General features: G+C 65.2%; 1 protein-coding gene across 6 annotated transcripts in view; it reads left to right on the top strand.

Annotated features, from left to right (window-relative positions):
• TP73 (tumor protein p73) overlaps window positions 1–17458 on the top strand; it is a 62081-nt gene that overhangs the window by 12846 nt on the left and 31777 nt on the right. For 3 of the 6 annotated variants that reach the window (XM_058719351.1, XM_058719352.1, XM_058719350.1), the window contains exons 2-3: window positions 7424–7518; window positions 7847–7967. In XM_058719351.1, the coding sequence (XP_058575334.1) occupies window positions 7457–7518; window positions 7847–7967 (183 nt within the window). In that variant the 5' untranslated portion in view covers window positions 7424–7456. Of the gene's footprint in view, window positions 1–2041; window positions 2130–2725; window positions 2831–7423; window positions 7519–7846; window positions 7968–15254; window positions 15490–17458 lie in introns of those variants that run through there. The other 3 variants (XM_058719356.1, XM_058719353.1, XM_058719354.1) reach the window with 3 other exon arrangements.

Here is a 17458-nt window from a genome sequence, read left to right as displayed (position 1 = left end):
GTGGGCTCGGACCCGGTCTGCGCTTCCCAGCTGTGTGGCCCAGGGCAGGTGACCTACCCTCTCTGTGCTTCTGTGAGAGCATCTGGAGAGTTAGGGGTGCAGCCTGCTTTCCTTGCTCCTGGGTGATTGAGGTCAATAAATACAGAACACCCAGGCTGGAGCTGGGACGGAGAAAGTACACAGTAGACACTGGGCATCGTCGTCAGAAAGATAACCCCCAGGCTGAGGGCGTAGGGGGCAGGGCGGAGCCCGTGGGGCAGAGACAGCTCTGTGGAACGCTGATGGATGTTTCTGGAGCGAGTGAGGGATGGCTGGCCGGCTTGGGGGAAGTCACGTGGGATGTGCGGGGGACCTCAGAGCAGGGAGGAACATACTGCGGGAGTCGGACTGAGTGTCGGCAAAGCAGCTGGTGTCAGTGACTTTGGTGGGGGGGAGCCCCAGGTAGTTAGTGCGTTTCCAGGCCCAGAGCAGGCGTCCAGAGCGCCGGAGGGTCTGCATGGGGGTTGGGGGACACACCTGAGGGGCATCTCCTTCTAGGAAAGTAGAGGTGTCTAGAGGAGGGTGGCCGGGAGGGATGATGGTTTGGGAACAACCATCCAGAGCACGGTTGAAGGAGCTCACGGGCTTGTCTGGGGAAGAGGAGATTCCAGAGGACAGAGCAGGCGCCTCCAATGATGCCACGCTGGCCTGTGGAAGTGTGACCCCTCGGGGTAGAAACAGGGCCTGGGAGGGGTGGGTTGGAGGAGACAGAGAGGTCAGGGGTGCCTGGCAGCCTCGTGGGTGAGAGGCAGTGTCTGGTCACTGGCACCGGGCTCCACGGCGACCCCCTCCTGGCGGTCCCCGAGGTGGAGGCTCTTCCAGAGAGCCAGGGACTGTGCCGGTCACCTGTGCAGACAGGGAGCAGCTGCCACCTCAGTGTGCCGAGCGAACGCTCCCGGGCTCTGGGGATGCAGCAGTGACCGAGCCCTGGGAGAGCTGACATCTAGAGGAGGAAGCAGGGGGCCCATCCAAGCCGCTGGGGCATTCCAAAGCTTCCTCCTGTGATGGGACACGGGTCTGTCTCAGCCTGCAGGCGCCTCGTTCCTGGAGAGACCAGGATGCGGGGCGGGGGTTCTGCTAACGAGTCGGGGACGGGCCAGTGACCGTTGCTACCCCTGGGCCAAGGCCTGGCTTGTGCCTCCACTGTCACCTGCTCTGAGCGACCCCTGGCCGACTGCAACTCGCAGCTGTTTCTCGAGCTCCCGGTGTGTCTGGATCACCCTGCAGGCTTCTTCCCACACACTGCAGGAAACAGCGGCTCAGAATGGGCAATACACCTGTCCAGGGTCACACAGCTGCCAAACAGCAGAGGTGGGCTGGCTAGGCGTGGACGGAGGGGGAGACGGAGCAGGGGTGTGGGGCAGTGCCGAGCTGCAGAGCAGGAAACGACGGGACAGGAGCCGTGTGCCTCCGTAGGGACCTGCAGGTGTTGGGGGGAAGGACTCCGGCAGATCTGCAGAGGGCAGGGGGGCCCTCGCCGCGGGTGGGGGCTTCGGGGTGGCGGGCAAAGAAAGGGCTGGGCAAGGGGCTTTCCAGGCAGGATGCTTGGTGTGCAGGTGGGGTTGCAGGCTGAGGAGGGTCGGGCCAGGTTGAGGGCAGAGGTCATGAGCAAGGTTGCTGGGGCTCTCATCCCCAACTAGCTGTGTGCCCTTGGACGGGTGCCCTCACCTCTCTGTGCGTGTTCCCACATTGATAGTAAAATGAGCCGCAGATCTGCTGGTCTCACAGCCCCCCCCCCCCCCCCCTCGGGGATGCCGTGCTGGTTCGCGAGGCTTGGGTGTTTCCGGTTTAGTTCCTGTTCCAGGAGCTGGTCTGCGACAGCCCTTTCCCACGGGGCTGCTGGGGCATCGCCGATCAGCCGAGCCCTTCTCCCAGCCGAGGCCTGAACTCAGCCCCAGGAAGCTTGTGTTACCATTGTTTCCTTCTAGAAGTGCACAAAGCCCACGTGGTCAGAGGGCCTGTCTTACGTGGGTGCAAAGCCAACCCTAGACTCAAAGCAAAACTCCTGGCCACCTGACTCACAGTTCTCCGGGCGGGCCCAGGTGCCAGGGGAAGGAGGCCGTGGGCCACGACGGAGGCCGGTGGCCGGGGTAAGAGGCTGGCAGATGAGAAGGGGCAGGGCCGGGCAGGGGGGGGCTCCTGGGGTGGCTCCAGAGTCTCCCCCCACCCCCTTCGAGTGGGCCCCAGCCCAGGAGGGAGAGAGGGCAGCTTAATCGGGTACCTCCAGCTGTTTTCATATTTCACAAGTGCACCCTGGCCCAGGGTGGGGAAGCTAAATTTGTCCCTCCTTCCCAGGGCTTGGTCTCCCCCCAGCGTGGGCAGAGGGGCGGCAGGGAGTGGTCTCCGGGGGACATGAGGCCCCTAGTCATGCCCCCCTCCCTGGGCCCCGCGGGACCCCGTCTCTCCGGGGTGAGGATCTGGCCGGCCCTGTCCTGACCCAGCCTATCCTACCCTGCGTGGCAAGGTCAGCCCAGCTCTCCTGTGGCCACGTGGCCCAGGCCACAGGCAGGGGAGGGGGGTGAAGGTGGCTGCTGCCACTGCCCCCGGCTCCCTGAGGAGGGAGGCACTCCAGCCGGGTCCTCCAGCCAGGCCACCCCCCACGAGGCCAGGGCCACCCCTGTTGCAGTGGGCGGCAGGAGCAACAGAGGCCTCTCGGCCCCAAGCGCCCTGAATGCCCCGAGCGTCCTGCTGGAATTCAGCGGGGCCGCCACCCAGGGAAGGGCGCCATTTCCCAGAGGGGTGGCCTGCCCGCTCCGTCCTCCCCTGACAGCTGCCTGAGCCCTCCACCCAGGTAGGGGGACTTCTGGGTGCCAGAACGTTCTCAGTGCCCTTGAATTGGGGCCACAGGGGTGACTAGAAGGGGTCCAGGCCAGGATGGCCCGGGTCCCCTCCTGCGATGGTCCGTCTGCTGCGTCAGTGTTTACTGGTGTGGGAAGGGGCCTCGTCACGGCCTTTGTGACAGAGAGGAGGAGACGAGTGTTTGTGAGTGGGGGTCAGGATGGAGCTCTTGGGCCTCGTTTCTTAGAACTGAAGGAAGTTGCCCCTCCTGGTGTGTGGGCACCCAGATGGCTGGGGGTGGGGGGTGCGGGCCCCGCGTCGGCCCTGTCTCGGGGCTCTATAGGCAGCTGGGACTGCCGTTCCCACGCGTGGGGTGCCTCTGTTTGCGGGGGCCTCGCAGGGGCCCCAGTTTTTCAGATGTGGCGTTGGAGCCCGGGGCAGGCAGCGGGGACAGGCAAGCAACCCTCCCTGGCTAGCAAGGCTGTCCTGTGGCCACACGGCCGAGGGGTGCTCCCCACCTGCCAGTGACGGGGCAGAATGAGGGGCATCCTGGCTGGGAGTCAGGAAGGACAGATGCTTCCTAAGGAGGCTGGGGTCTGGCCTGGCCTGGGAGGATACAGGTGGGGTGGGGGCCACGTGGGGACAGGATGGGGTCATAGATGGGCCACATGCAGATAGGGTGGGGACCATAGAGGGGATCCGTAGGGGACGGGGGGGGCCGTGGAGGAGACATGTGGGGATGGGGTGGGGGCCGTGGAGGGGACCCGTGGAGACGGGGTGGGGTCACAGAGGGGCCACATGGGGACGGGGTGGGGGCCGTGGAGGGGACATGTGGGGACAGAGTGAGGTATAGTGAGAGGACATGAGGGGACAAAGCACAGGGGCAAGGGGGCAGGGGACACAGGAACATGGCAGGGAGCAGGGGAGACATATGGGGACAGGGTGGGGGCAAGGAGGGGACATGTGGGGACAGGTAGGGACAGAGAGGGGACAGGGTAGAGGTCAGGGAGGGGACACAGGGGACAAGGCAGGGGGCATGGAAGGGACAGGTAGGGACAGAGAGGGGACAGGGTGCCAGGCAGGGAGGGGATGCGTGGGGACTGGGTGTGACAGGTGATGTGAATGCCCAGAGGCCCTGTCCAGGGCGTGGCCAGAAGCACCTAGAAGCAGTGGTGTGGCCGTGTCTCCCCTGCGCACTGACCTCCAGGCCTGTGGGTTCTCCGCTGGGAGGGGCTGCGTGTTCTGTACGGTGTTGGGGAGCACCCCTGCCCCCACTCCCAGAAGTGACTAAAAATGAGGGGCGCCTGGGTGGCGCAGTCGGTTAAGCGTCCGACTTCAGCCAGGTCACGATCTCGCGGTCCGGGAGTTCGAGCCCCGCGTCGGGCTCTGGGCTGATGGCTCAGAGCCTGGAGCCTGTTTCCGATTCTGTGTCTCCCTCTCTCTCTGCCCCTCCCCCGTTCATGCTCTGTCTCTCTCTGTCCCAAAAATAAAAAAAAATTAAAAAAAAAAAAAGTTGAAAAAAAAAAAAATGAAAATATCAGTAGATGCCAGGTCTCCCTGGTGAGAAAACCCGTGAGTCACATCGAGAGGCTGAAAGCGAGGAGGGTGGCGCCCCCGCTCGAGTGAGCTGGGGTCGAGGGCCCACCCTGCACGCCCTGCACCCAAAACCTGGATCCACCCGCGTGGCCCCTGGATCCTCGAGGGCGCGGGCATTTCCGTCCAGGGCGGCTGGCTCCGTGCGAGACGCTGCGTCGACACTTTACGACTCCGTTACTGCCCGAGAGCGTTTCTCACACCCCCCCGCACACATGTGGTTTTTAAGATGATTTGCAGCGTTTGCGAAAGCAATTTCCATTAGGTCCGAGAGCCACATTTCCGTGGTGAACGTGGTCCCAAATTTAAGGTGCGGGCCTTCGGGGGTCACCGGGGACCCTTTGCAGGGAGAGGTTTCAGAGTCGATTTCTTTCTCTCACCTCTGCTGTCCGTGGCCAAAATGCTGTCGTGGGGATAGGGAAGACCGTGCCCCTGCCCCTGTCCTGTGGAGAGAGGAGCGGGGCCCACGGGGTCCTGGGAAGACGCCCGGGGAGGGGCCTGCGTGTCTGCAGCCCCGATCCTCGCCCGACATCACCATATCCTCACACCCTGGCAGGCGCCCCGGCGCCGATAGAGACCGGTCTGCAGCTCCGTGGGCTCATGGTCCAGGGGGGGCCTGGGGTCAGGGCCACCAGCTCTGGGGAGTTTCCCAGGGAGACTGGAAATCGTGGAGCACCGTGGCTTCCTGGCTCCAGCCCCACGCGTCCGCTGAGCAGGGCAGGGCAGGCTTCCGGACCTTCCTTTTGCCGGTGAAACACCTGAGCAGAAGTCACCGGTGGCCGTCCTCGGGGCGGACACTGAAGGGCCTTCGGGACTGGGTGAGCGGGGCCTGGGGGATGCTCTCCCCGCGAGGGTCCGTCTCAGAGGCGTGGTGAACCCCGGGATGCAGGGTTCTGAGCCCCTCGGCGGGAGCCCCTTGGAAGAAGCTCAGTCTGTGCGTCTGTCTGCCATGGACACGCGGTGGGCGGAGTCCCACGACACGTGGTCCTTGGCGTCGGCCTCTCTCACTCAACACGACGTTCTCGTGGCTCGTGGCCGCTGCAGCGGGTGTCCACGCTTCCTTGTGCGGAGTAATACCCCGCTGTGTGGATGGACCGTGTCTATCCATTCATCTGTCCTGCACACTTGAGCCGCTGGCATCTTTTGGCTCCTGGGGTCCGTGCGGCCGTGAACGGGGGCCTGCAGGGTCTTCCTGACCGTTTGCTGGGTGCCGTCAGCCAAGTGGTTTCCATCTCTGGGCTTGGACGGTCCATCTGCAAAACGAACAGAGTGGGACCCACCAGAGTGGGTGAGTCGAGCCTCGCGTCGGCACATACTACCCACACCGAGAGGCCACTCCGGCTGGTCCCCGCTCCCCCGTGGGGAGTGGGTGAGGCGGGTTTCTGCCCAGCCTCGGCTGGGTGGCTGGCTCTGCAGCCAGGCAGCTGGCGCTGTTCTGCCTCCTACCAAACCCGCCCCATCCCAACCTCACCTCCGCTGGGCTTTGGACAGCTCAGCTCAGGGTGGGAGTGACCTCCCCAGGATAGGAGGCATGCAAGTCAGCACTCCCCAGCCTTGCTAAACCCCTTGTGGGGAGAGCGTGTGCCGGAGGCGTGCATGCCGTCGGGGGTGACTAACTTAATCTTGAACTCTGAGGGGACCACTCCGTCGTCCTTGTGCGTAGGGCTGTGCTGTATCACCTCAGCAGGTCACTGAATTTCTCTGAGCCCGTGGGAGAGTTGGTTTGGGGCCCGTGCTTTCTAAGCTGCCTGCCGCGGGCCATCCTGTTTGGCCGGCCTTCGCCCGGGGGCCTCCTTTCGCCAGGGCCCGGCCCCTGAGGTGGCCCCGCTGGCTCGTGCCACTGCTCCAGAGACCAGCAGCCCGGCACGTGGCGGCCCCGGGAGAGGGCCACAGACCTCCACCAGTGCCCGCCTACCTGGGGACATGGTGACAGATTGCGGGTGTGCCCTCCCTCCCCCAAAGGCTCTGGGCAGGTCTGGGCCTGCCCGCTTGGTCACTGCCAGGCAGACGGTGGCCAGGCTGATTCTCACGGCCCTCTGCCAAGGACCCGGAGGCAGGCCCGGGGAGGCACCACCTTGGCCCGGGTGGGGCAGCGGGCAGGGTGGGCTTTGGTGTCCCTGCCCCTCCCCGCAGGGGGACGGAGGACGGGGGCCCCAGCTGTGCTGGGCCTGGGCAAGGCCATGGCGGGGTGGGGGCTGGGTGTGGATGCTCTCAGGAGAGCAAGCTCTGGGGACAAAGGCCGGTGTGGCCGGGCATCTCCTGTGACAGGAGAGCACCATGCAGCGGTCCTGCCGCTGTGACAGCTTCACAGCCATGGCCTTGGGCTGCCTCGTGGGGTCCGAGGTGCTTTTGTGTCCAGGCGGTGGGGGGGGGGGGGGCGGGAGGACCCTGTCTCAGAGGCCGACGGCTGTGTCAACGTGCTGCAGCCTCGGGGCATAGCAGGACTCAAGCCCGGGGCTCTGCTCCAGCCTCTGGGCGTGCCCGGCACATGCCCTTCCCGAGAGGGGGTGGCCTGGGATCTGAGCCGTCCTTGTGTCCCGGGGCATCGGGATCCCCCAAACCCGGATTGAGCCCCGAAGGCCAAACCCGGAGACACAGCTCAGAGCAATGGTGACCACACCCGTTGGGGCCTTATTGCGGTCCAGGCACAGCCCACTGTATGCAGCACCTGTGTGTTCCCCAGCTCCCACGGGGCCCTGCGGCAGCCTCCCGAGAGGGTGCCGTGGTCACCCCCGCCCCGTAGGTGGCAGCTCTGAGAAGCCCCTGCCGTGCCAGGCACCGCCCGCCCCCCCCAACCTGGGTCTGGAGTCAGGCCCGCCCGTCTGCAAGGCCGGACCCGGGCCCGGAAAGCGGAGGACGGACGAAGCGGGGAGGGGGGGGGTGTGCGAAGGGGTGCCCTGCCTTCAGCGGCGTCTGCATCGGTGTCACGGGCCCTGCCCAGACCCCACGGATGCTGAAGGAGGGCGGGGGCCGGCCTTCCCAAGCACCCACTGTCCTTCTTCCCTCCTCGCAGAGCCAGCTGCCCTCCGGGCCGGGTGCGGGGAAGATGTCCCAGCCCACCGCCGCCGCCGATGAGGGGGCCACGTTCGAGCACCTGTGGAGATCCCTGTGAGTACCTCCTCCAGCCACCCAGGGCCGGACGCGGGCAGGGCGAGGCTCGGGGGGCTTTCTCCTGGGCGTGCGGCATCCAAAGTCTGGGCTCTTTCCTCCAGCCAGCACTCCTGGGCCAGGAGGGGTCCAGGGGACAGAGCTCACGTGTGGCCACGCACCCCGGGCACAGACACTAGCCCTGGCGAGGCCGGCAGAGGAGGGAGGGGGAGCAGAGGAGACAGGCGATGGGGTGAAGGGCTCCTGCGGGCAGGACAGGTGTAGGCCTAGCCCACGAGCTCAGGGCCTGGGTGCCCCGGGGCTGACGGCTCTGTTCCCCTCTTCCCAGGGAACCAGACAGCACCTACTTTGACCTTCCCCAGCCAAGCCAGGGAAATAACGTGGTGGTGAGCGGCTCAGGGGCCAGCATGGATGTCTTGCACTTGCAGGGCATGACCACGCCCGTCATGGTGAGTGGGGAGGCTGTCTGCGGGGGTCTCAGGACGGGGGCGGTAAGTGTGGACTGTTCTGTCTTGGGAGCTTGCAGAACCGGGACACTGGTGCTCAGGAGTACAGCTTCCTTGGTAGGCTTGTGAGGACATTTCAGTTTCAAAATAGAAAACGTATCAGCTCATGAGACTGTTAATCCACGGGCAGGAATGGATTCAGGCATGGCTGGATCCAGGAGTAGGAATGGCCGGATTTAGGTGTTGCAACAGCCTCTGCGTCTCCTGCCCTGCTCTCTCCATGATGGTGCCAGGCTCCAGCAGCACCTCCACCCCCTCTCTGCCACCGAGGCCCGGACACCCTGCTGCGGTGTCTCGGGTCCTACCGCTCTTGCGTTCCTCTTGGCAAGAAGGCAGGGCTGTGCTAACTGGGTGGTGGCCACGTCCCTGCTTCTTTCTCTGGCCACCCGCTGCAAGGCACTGGTGCGCCAGAAGGAGGTTGCAGAATGCAAGAAGGGGGTGTGAGGACCCCTGGCCCCCGGGGAGATCTAGTGACGCCTGCTGTCCCCACCACATGCCTGGTGGTTGCCAGCCCCCCCCAGGTTGCTACATACCCCCAGACGGCAGCGGCGCTGGTCCCTGGCCTCTCTGCGGCCAAGTGTCTGTCTCAGGGCACCAGCACCAGGCTGAGAAACTGGGCCCAGGAAGGAGGCGGTGCTGGGAGCTCTAGAGGCCAGGAGGGCCTGGCCCCCATGCCCTAAAGCCCCTGTCCAGAAGTTGGAGCCCCTCACCCCAACACACACCCGTCTGAGGCACCTTGAGCATCCGGCAGACAGCGAGGGCCGTGTGGGCTCCAGTGAGCATGTGAACGAGCCACAGCGAGGCTGGGGTGGGGACAGGGGGCAGGAGGGTCCCCTGTGTCCTCTGTCGTGTTCGTCGAAGCCACTGGGCTGGCCCACATGCGACTTGGGCCGTTGCAGCCGGGGGGTCGGGGAACGGCAGGCAGGGGGCCCCCGTGACATCCGTTCCCCTGAGGAATCTTTCACGCTGGATCTGAGAAAGCTGACTGTCCGGCCCGGCCTCCTGCTCGGGGATGCCATCACAGTGAAGGCAGCCCGCCTGCCTTCCACACCTGTTTGTTCCCATTTTACAGGCGGGGAAACCGAGGCAGGTGCTGGCAAAGGGTGGGCCTCGATGGGCTGGGGCAGAGTCATCCTGGACCAGGATGCAAAAGTGCAAGCTCTGTCCTGTCCCCCCAGAACCTTCCCTGTTCTACCAGCTGCTCCCCAGGGGCCAAGGGTCCTGACCCCTCGCCTCCCAGGACCCCCTCCTGGACCTCAGTGTCCTCCCCAGCATCTCAGTAGGGCTGCCGTCGGCTGGCTGCGTCTGGGGCACTCACCTGGGGGAGGCCCACAGGCATCTCCCCACCAGCCGGTGCTGCGGCTGGACCAGCCCTTCTTTGTTTGACAACAGCAGGACCCGTGTCATTGCTCTCAGGGCTGGAGGGTTCGAGGCAGGCCCGGGCCACGCAGGCAGGTGACAGGTAGAGAGAGAAAGAGACAGTGCAGACTGGAGATTCTGCCTTTATGGGGGTGCGGGTGCGGGCCTGGGTTTCATGGGCTCACTCTTTACTGGTGAATTTAAAATACAAAAGCAGATTTAAAGCTCAGGAAGGGGAAAGCAGGGTCACCCGATGGTCAGTTTCTAGATCACTCAGGGCTTTCTCAAAGGGGAGCTGCGTCGCAGGGGTGGCCTGGCCCTTCCTCGAGCTGGGCGGCTGGCCGCATGTTTATTCCAGGTGGCTGTCTGCTGAGTGGCCACCTCGAGATCAAAAGCAGAACGTCAGGCACTTCTGTCACAATAAAAAAAGCTGACTGCCGGCACTGGCTATGTCCACTGTGTGGAGGGGCAGGGGCTCTAGGGACAGAGGACCCTTGAAGAGTGTCCTAAGGGGTCTGTCTCCTGAGTTTGGGAAGCGGCCCAGCCTTGCCCTCGAGGGCAGAGGAGCCTGGAGACCCCAGCAGCATCAGGAGCGGGGGTAGGGGTGGGGTCTGCTCCCCAACGGGCAGAGGCAGCAGCTCTGGGTTCCTGAGGGGTGGGGTGTGCTCCCCCAGTCCCCCCGGGAGCATGCCAGGTGCTGAGCACGTCTGGGCTGGGAATGGAGGGCACATGCCTCCCACCAGCCGCGGGGGAGAGAGAGAGTGGCCTCCCAACCCTGCAAAGGGCAAGAGGCCTGAACCAGCCAGGGAGGGACACACCTCTTAGTAAAAGGCTGGGACTCCCTGACCACCTGGTCAGCCTCGGCCTCGTCCTGAGCCCTGCCTGGACCAGTGGGAACAGCGACTGGTCTGGGGCGGGCGCCATGCAGAGAGCTTGCCTTAGCCCCCCTTCACCCTCTCGTGGCCGACGCAGCCAGATGCACAGACGGAGGCAGCCCGGCAGCCAGGGCAGAGCCGGGTGCCTGGCCGCCTCGCCGAAGGGCCCCCCCCCCCCCGCTCCCCGCCCCGTGTGGCCGGGGCCCTGGAGCAGGTGCAGGAGGGAGCCCCCGGAGGACGCTCCACAGCGGCGGTGTTGAGTCCAGCCTGGGGACCGGGAGGGCGCGGCTCTCTCCCCACCCAGCCGCTCAGGGGGAGGCGGGGTAGCCCCAGCCTGGTGACCTTAGACAAGAGGCTTCCCAGGCCGGGCCTTGGAACCAGTGACCCCGGCTGGCCACCGCTGCAGTTGTGACTCAGCATGAGGCAGGTGTAAAGGCTCACGCTCACAGTGCCCCCCACCGCTCCTGGGCAGGCGGCCTCAGTCATGGGGCTGGTCCGGCAACAAGGCAGAGCCTAGATGGGTGCAGTCCTTGAGTGGGGGACATTGGTCCTCCAGGGTGGCGCTTTCCACCGTCCGGGGCCTTCTTCCCGCGGGACGGGCCGGTTCCTGAGCGGCATCCCCTCCACAGTCAGAAGAGAGGCCACTGCAGGCCCACAGGATGCCCTTACCCAGAGCTTCAGTGGCCAGTGCGGACAGGCAGAGTGGATGGGGGCCCGCCTGAAGAGCCACTGTGTCCCGGGTTCAAGTTCCCCATGACTCTGAGCCTCAGTGTCCCTGCCTGGACCCAGCAGGAGCTCCGCCCAGCTCTGCGGGAAGGACGGCTTCTTGTCCTTGGACCTCCCTCCCGCCACATGGGTCCGGCAGTCGAGAGGACAAGGCCCCAACAGGCGGGCCTTGGAGGAGTCCTGAGCACAGATTCTTGGAGGGGCAGTGAGCTCCCGAGGTCCCCACCACACCACATGCTGAGGTGACACAAAGGGAGGCCGCCATGGGCATGGGGAACTCTGGGACGCATCCCATCCCTATCCCTTTTCTGCCAGGGGACGCACACGGGGCCTCAGTTTCCTTGTCTGTACATCGAGCTGGGGCGGCAATGTCGAGGGTGGTGCGGGGCCTCAGGCGGCGTGTGACACAGCTAGGTGTGGGGTGGGGGCGGCAGGGGAAGGGCCCCGTGTCCAAGAGCGCTGTTCCCCCCCTCCCCCGGCCCAGGGAGGACCCGACGCCCCTTGCCCAGGGGTCCCTGCGGGGGGGAGCCCTTGCCCTGGGTGGTGGCCTCGGGTTCTGGCCACATCCGCCTGCCGCACATGGCTTGCTCCCTGCCACAAGGAGCTGTAAGCTAGGCCTCCCGCATCCTGCAAGGGGAGAACGGAGAAAAGCCTATTGGATCCCTGGCGTCCCAGGGGCTCAGGAGGGCGGTGGGCTGGCATGGTGAGGGGGGCGGCCTTGTGAGGTCTGTACTGGCCCTGGTCTAGGGGGGGCGCAGACAGGATGAAGTCCTTCATTGTGAGCACTCCGGGTGTCCCAGGCAGGCAGTGGGAATCCTGACTCCCGCTGGACAGTGCTGGGCCTGTGTGTCTCCTCTGAGTCTGTGTCCCTGGGGACAAAATGAAAGCCAGACTCTTGGGGGGGGGGGGAGGGGCAACTTCTCAGCTCCGATGATGCATGAAAGGGGGAGATGGCATGTGGCCAGCCTAGGCTGGAGGGCTCGCCTCCCTCCACCCCCTCCCAGCATCTCGCCCGGCAGAGTCCCCTCCCCCTGCACCCCTTCCCGCCTCTCCTGGCGCCTCTTCTCTGGTGACAGCTGTTGTGGGCAGGTGGGCCACAGGGGTAAGGTCTGTGGCTGGCAGGGGCGGCCGATCCATGCTGGGGCCCCACCCCCACCTGCTGCACAGCCAGGCAGATGCCCAGGGCTCGAGACCCCAGCAGTGACCCGGGGCAGGCCTTCCTGCCCAGGTGGGGAAGGGAGGGCACAGCCCAGCGTGTCCTCCCGGGAGGTGTTCCCAGGAAGCCGAGCTAGCCCACAGAAGGGGGCAGGTGCGCAGACGGAGGGGAAGAACGCCCCCTCCTCAAAGGGTCTGCAGCTCGAGGTCAGCTCCAGGACCCCCAGCCCGCCTGCCCTCTGTGGTGAGCCCCGAGCAGCCCTTCCTTCCACAGGCTGTGGTGGGGACTCCTCTGGGGTGCGTGGAGCTGAGTCCCAGCCAGCCGCCAGGTCAGGGAGCCAGCTCCGTGGCATCCTCTGTGGGGTAAGGAGAGCCATCCTCCCGTGGGTGCTCAGGAAGGAGTATGAGGAGTGTGGCCCTGAGCTGGCACGTCGCTGGTGCCCTTCCTGCGCCCGTGAGGGGGGGGAAGAAATATCCCACCCCCCTCTGCCGCCACGAGCCTGCGGAAGTGGTTGGTGGGGTGGAACCTCCAGTGAGTTAGAATCAGGACAGCAGGTGCCAAGGCCCAGTGGGGCTGCCCGGGAGGCCACCCGGAGGAAGCAACTGAGGACCAAGCGAGGAGGGGGCCCAGTTCTGAGGACAGAGTCCCCCAATGCCCTGTCCCTGCCCCCTGGGTGGCCAAGACTTAGGACACGTGTGCAGGAAGTGGGTGCTGCTCGGGAAAGACGCTGGAGTCAGGCACGTCTGCATATGGTGTCTTGCTCCTAGTCGCTCTAGGACCCCAGCCTGGCCCAGCTCACGGTGCAGGGGACAGTGCTGGTCCTCAGGCCCTGGGTGCCCAGAACCTCCTCTGTGCCGCCCCTGTGGCCTGGGTGGGGCACGGACCCTCTGCCTCTGCTTCCGTCAGGGGTCGAGAGAAGACGCCTTCCCGACCTGATGCCCTCCCTCTGGAGAGCATGCTGTCCAGGGCTTACGTGTGGCTGGCTTCCCCTGGGCCCAGCCTGTGTTCCCCGGCCATCCCAGTGGCCCGAGCGGCCCCACCCTCACCACACACTTGGTGGCCTAAAACAGCACTCGTGTGTTTCCTCATAGTGTCCGTGGCTCAGGAGTCCCGCGGGTCTCCCCTGGGTCCCCTGCTCAGGGTGTCAGCCAGGCGTGCAGTCTTGTCTGGCCCGGGGACCCCTTCCGCCCCCTGGCTGTTGGCAGAGTTCAGTCCCTGTGGCTGTCAGACTGGGGCCCCTGCCTCCTTGCTGGCTGTTCCGAGGGCCACTTTTCTCAGCTCCTGGGGGCTGCCTGCCATCTCCTGCCACGTGGTGCCTCCACAGCCTGGCGGTGTGCTCCTAAGGCCATTTCGAGGACGTCTCCCTGACCTCTTTGAAGGGCTCACCTGATTAGGCCTGGCCCACCTGTATACTCTCCCTTCTGATCAGCTCAGAGTTGACTGGGTTTGGAACCTAATCACAGGGGTTGTCATCACATCTACAGTGCCTCCCGAGGACAGGGGGCATTCAGGGCACAGACCTGGAGTGGGAATCTTGGGGCCACCTGAAGATTGAGTTCCCACACGTGGGTCCCCTGTGTGCCAACCTGTGCCCATTCCTGGGGTCTCTCACCTCAAATTCTTCTTTCCTCTCCTCTCCCCTTTGGGCTTTTACAAACCCAGCATGATTAAAAAGGCAGCTGACCTCCCCCAAGCCAGCTGCCCTGCATGGAGTCCCAGCTGGAGGTGTTGCCCTCAAGGGGGGGTCGCAGGGGACACCAGCTGTGAGAGGTTGGGGTTTGAACCCTCCTCTTCTTCCCCTACCTGGCTCTGTGTCCCTCCATTCCGTCCTCCTGCCCAGCCCACCAGGCGCCTTCACCTCCAGCCTCCCTCCCTGAAGAACGGGCCCCCCAAGGGCAGCGGGCTCCCCACCCCAGGCCTTCCCATCTTCCAGCCAGAGCTCCCAACCTGGGCCCCCTGCTTTCCTCCCTTGTCTCATTGTGAGCGCCGGGAGCTGACAGCCACGGGCCGCGGGAGTGAGTGAGTGAGTGAGTCCGGCCAGCCTGCAGAGCAGTGTCTCTGCTGCAGCCCCCAGGGCCCCCCCATGGGCTCTGCCTCCCCATCTGCCGGAGGAGCCTGGGGGCTGGGCTGGGCCTTGGGTGGAGTCTGCCTCTGCCCTGAGCCCCCCAGGAGGCTGGGAATGGCTGTGGACGCGACAAGAATGCGCTGGCAGACAAGGGTCTCGAGGATGTCTTTCCAGCACCTCAGTGGTCTTGGGGGGTGGGCGGGGCTTGGAAACTTGAGGGTGGCCTGTCCAATTTCACATGATTTATATGTAACTGTATAACTGATGTCCTGCCTGCTTCTAGGGAGGGCTCCGGCCTCTACCCCAAAGGCAACGTTGAGCCACAGATGGTTACATTGGGTTGGAGGTTCAGACTCCAGAAAGGGGGTAGTGGCGGCCCCCTCGGAGCCCCCGGCTAGGCGGGCCACCGTTATGCGGCGCCTGGAGGCCAGCACGCGATCCCCCTCCTGGGCCACATCCCTGTTTCCAGGGGCTCGGCACCGGTGGGGACAAGGCCAGCGTCAGCCCGGGCAGGGCTGGGGCATCGGGACTCTGGTCCTCCGGCTCGATCCGCTGCTTTGGACCGCGCCTAGGCTGCTCCCTCTCGTAGCAAGGCTCCCTGCGGGTACCGGGGGGAGCAGTCTCCTGGGGTGCCTCTCCTCTCTGTTCAGCCCTGCGGGGTGGCCCCGGTGGACCACACGCTCCCGAGGCAGGAGGATTTGCTCCGCCTAGGATGCCAGGGCTACAGCACCACGTCTTGGCTCTGGGGTGGCTTGGCCCCACCAATCTGGGTCTCAAGGGCCCGGGCTGGCCCCGTCGCGCTCAGGGGTGCAGGCCTGTGGCCCCCGAGCCTCCCGGGGGCAGTGTCCTTGGGGGAGCCGTCTGTGGCTTAATTGCGGAGCCGGCCGGTGGCCCGGCGTGCCGCCCCTCCCCGCGCGCCTCCATGGTGCGGTCCAGCACAGCAGTGGGCAAGCTGAGGCCTGCCTGGACTTTGATGAATAGGCATGAGGAATAAGGGGTGGGCCACCGGTTTTGTTGTTAGACGCAGCCGGTTGACAGAACTGGGAGATGAGGAGAAGGAAAATGCCCGCAGATAGCCCACATGTCCCGGGGCATCCTCCGCCCCCCTAGCCACGGCGTCCCTCCGCCTGGGCCCACCCCGCCGGGCGGCCACCACTCTCCGCCTCGCCCCCCGGCCACCCAGACCCATGCCTCGTCCCGCGGCACGCCAGCTCCCCGGCGTGTGCGGACCCCCGCGTGCCCACCATGCTGTATGTCAGTGACCCCGCGCAGCATTTTGCCACGGTAGGTGTGCCGCATCTCTCCGGAACCGTATCTCCATCCTCCTGGGGGAGCCTTGGTGGGGCTTTTGCCGTGATGGGGCTTAGGAAGTGCGTTCTCTCATCTGTGTCCTGCTCAGGCATCCGGTGCTGGCTGGGTGCCGCGATCCAGGGTAAGCTGAGGCAGGCAGGATGCACCGAGGGGCTGGGGCAGGTCCTGGGCAGAGAGGCAGATGCCTGCCCATCCTGGAGAAGTTTTGGGACCAGTGCCCACTGGCCGGACAGGACCAACAGCCAGGGAGAGGAGGGCGGGTCATGTCTGGTCGGGGCTAGGCGGTTGCCTTGAGTTGTGGGGCTTTCCGCTGCTTCCCAGCTTTGGGCTGGCGGCTCGGTCCTGCCCGCACCTGCTTTCAGGTCAACAGCATCCTCTCCTGGGAATCTGCTCGTTAGGCTGGCTTGGTGTGGTCTGAGATCGAGGTCAAGGACTTGTGGCAAACCGGCCTCAAGGTGTCCGTCTCATGGCAGGGTACCAGCCTGGCAGAGGGAGGGGAGGGGTGGCAGTGTTTGCTGGGCCCCTGCGGTCTGGGCCCTGGGGACCCGGGCTCATTTCCAGACTTGCCAGGTCCCCGGGGGCCAGGCAGGTACCAGGCTGCTAATTGAGCAGGTGGAGGCTGGGGCCGTCTTTCCTGCCAGGGATGCAGGTATAGTGGGGGCCGTTGGGACCTGTGGGAGACCCGGCGGCTGGCAGAGGCCAGGAGCCTGAGCCACAGAGACCTGGGGGTGCGGCAGCCTCTGGAGACGCGAAGGTTCTGGGCGGTGTGCGTGAGTGCACGGGTGTGCTTGTGTGCGAGAGAGCGTGTGTGTGCGTGTATTGTGTGCATTGTGAGTTTGGGATGAGCATGTGTGTGTGCCTGTGCACGTGTGTCCCCAGCAAGGTCGGGGGTGGGGGGAGTGACAGTGTGTGGCCCAGGAGGAGCTATCTGCCTGCCGCCGGGGCACCTGGTTGTCACGCGCACAACCCAAGGCAGAAGCCAGAAGCCCCCGGGGCCCCTGGAGGCCAGTGTCCCTGCGCAGCCAGCGGAGAAGCCTGGGCACGTGGGGACCTTTTCTCCCCAGTGAAGTGGCCCCCGCAGTGCAAATGTCGGGTGGGGCTGAGCGTGGCTGCTGCGTGGCACCTTCCCTGGGGCGCAGGGGTGAGGGGCGCAGGGTCCTCCTGTGGACGGTGGACGGAGCATCTACATTGCTGCTGCGGCCCACACCCTGCTCGGTTCTGTGTAGACGAGGACAAGTCTGTCCGCAAGGCTGGTGCGTTTGTGCCCCGGGGCAGGTGGAGTCGCCCTCCTCTTCCCCTGGGGAGGGTGAGGGGCTGGGTCACTGATTTGTAAATGTGTCTGTTTCCTGTTTCTGTCCCAGGAGACAGAAACTTCCTGCTGCTGCAAGCCTCAGGAAAGAGGAAGTGAGATTTGGCCCAAAGCACCTGAAACCCCAAAACCAATATACAGGGTTGTCCCGAGCTCACGTTGTCACGTCCCTTGTTGCTGGGAGCCCTTTGGGGCCGCAGGGTGCTGTGGCATGAGCAGCACGGGGTCTCCCGTGTGGCCCCGCCCTTGTCTGTGAGCAGGAAGCACCCTGATGCTCGGCTTCGGTCAGCCCTGCGCCCGGGTCTGCTCAGGGGCTGCTCGGGGTCTGGGGCATCCTTTCTCGCTGCTGGCTTGTACTCAGGGTTTGCCTCCGCACCGTCCCTCTCCATCGAAGGCTGAACGACCCCTTTCGTGGCTCCCACTTACTGGGGGCGTTGGGCCGACACCGGTGGGGGGGCTGCTTCTCCCACCGTGGCGGGCCACCTACCCCCAACCCAGGAGGGAGCTGAGGGCACGGACGGTCCCTTCTCACCTGAGACCACACTGGAGATCGTTCGGAGCAGACACCTGGGGCCGACTTTTCCATGTTGATCTCTGTGATCTCCCGTTCACTATCCTCTCGGGCTGTTTCAC

Source organism: Neofelis nebulosa, chromosome 2, assembly GCF_028018385.1.
Source record: "Neofelis nebulosa isolate mNeoNeb1 chromosome 2, mNeoNeb1.pri, whole genome shotgun sequence".
In the NCBI taxonomy this organism is placed as follows: Eukaryota; Metazoa; Chordata; class Mammalia; order Carnivora; family Felidae; genus Neofelis; species Neofelis nebulosa.
The sequence above is the reverse complement of the archived record's forward strand: the minus strand, read 5'-3'. Positions and strand labels throughout refer to the sequence as shown.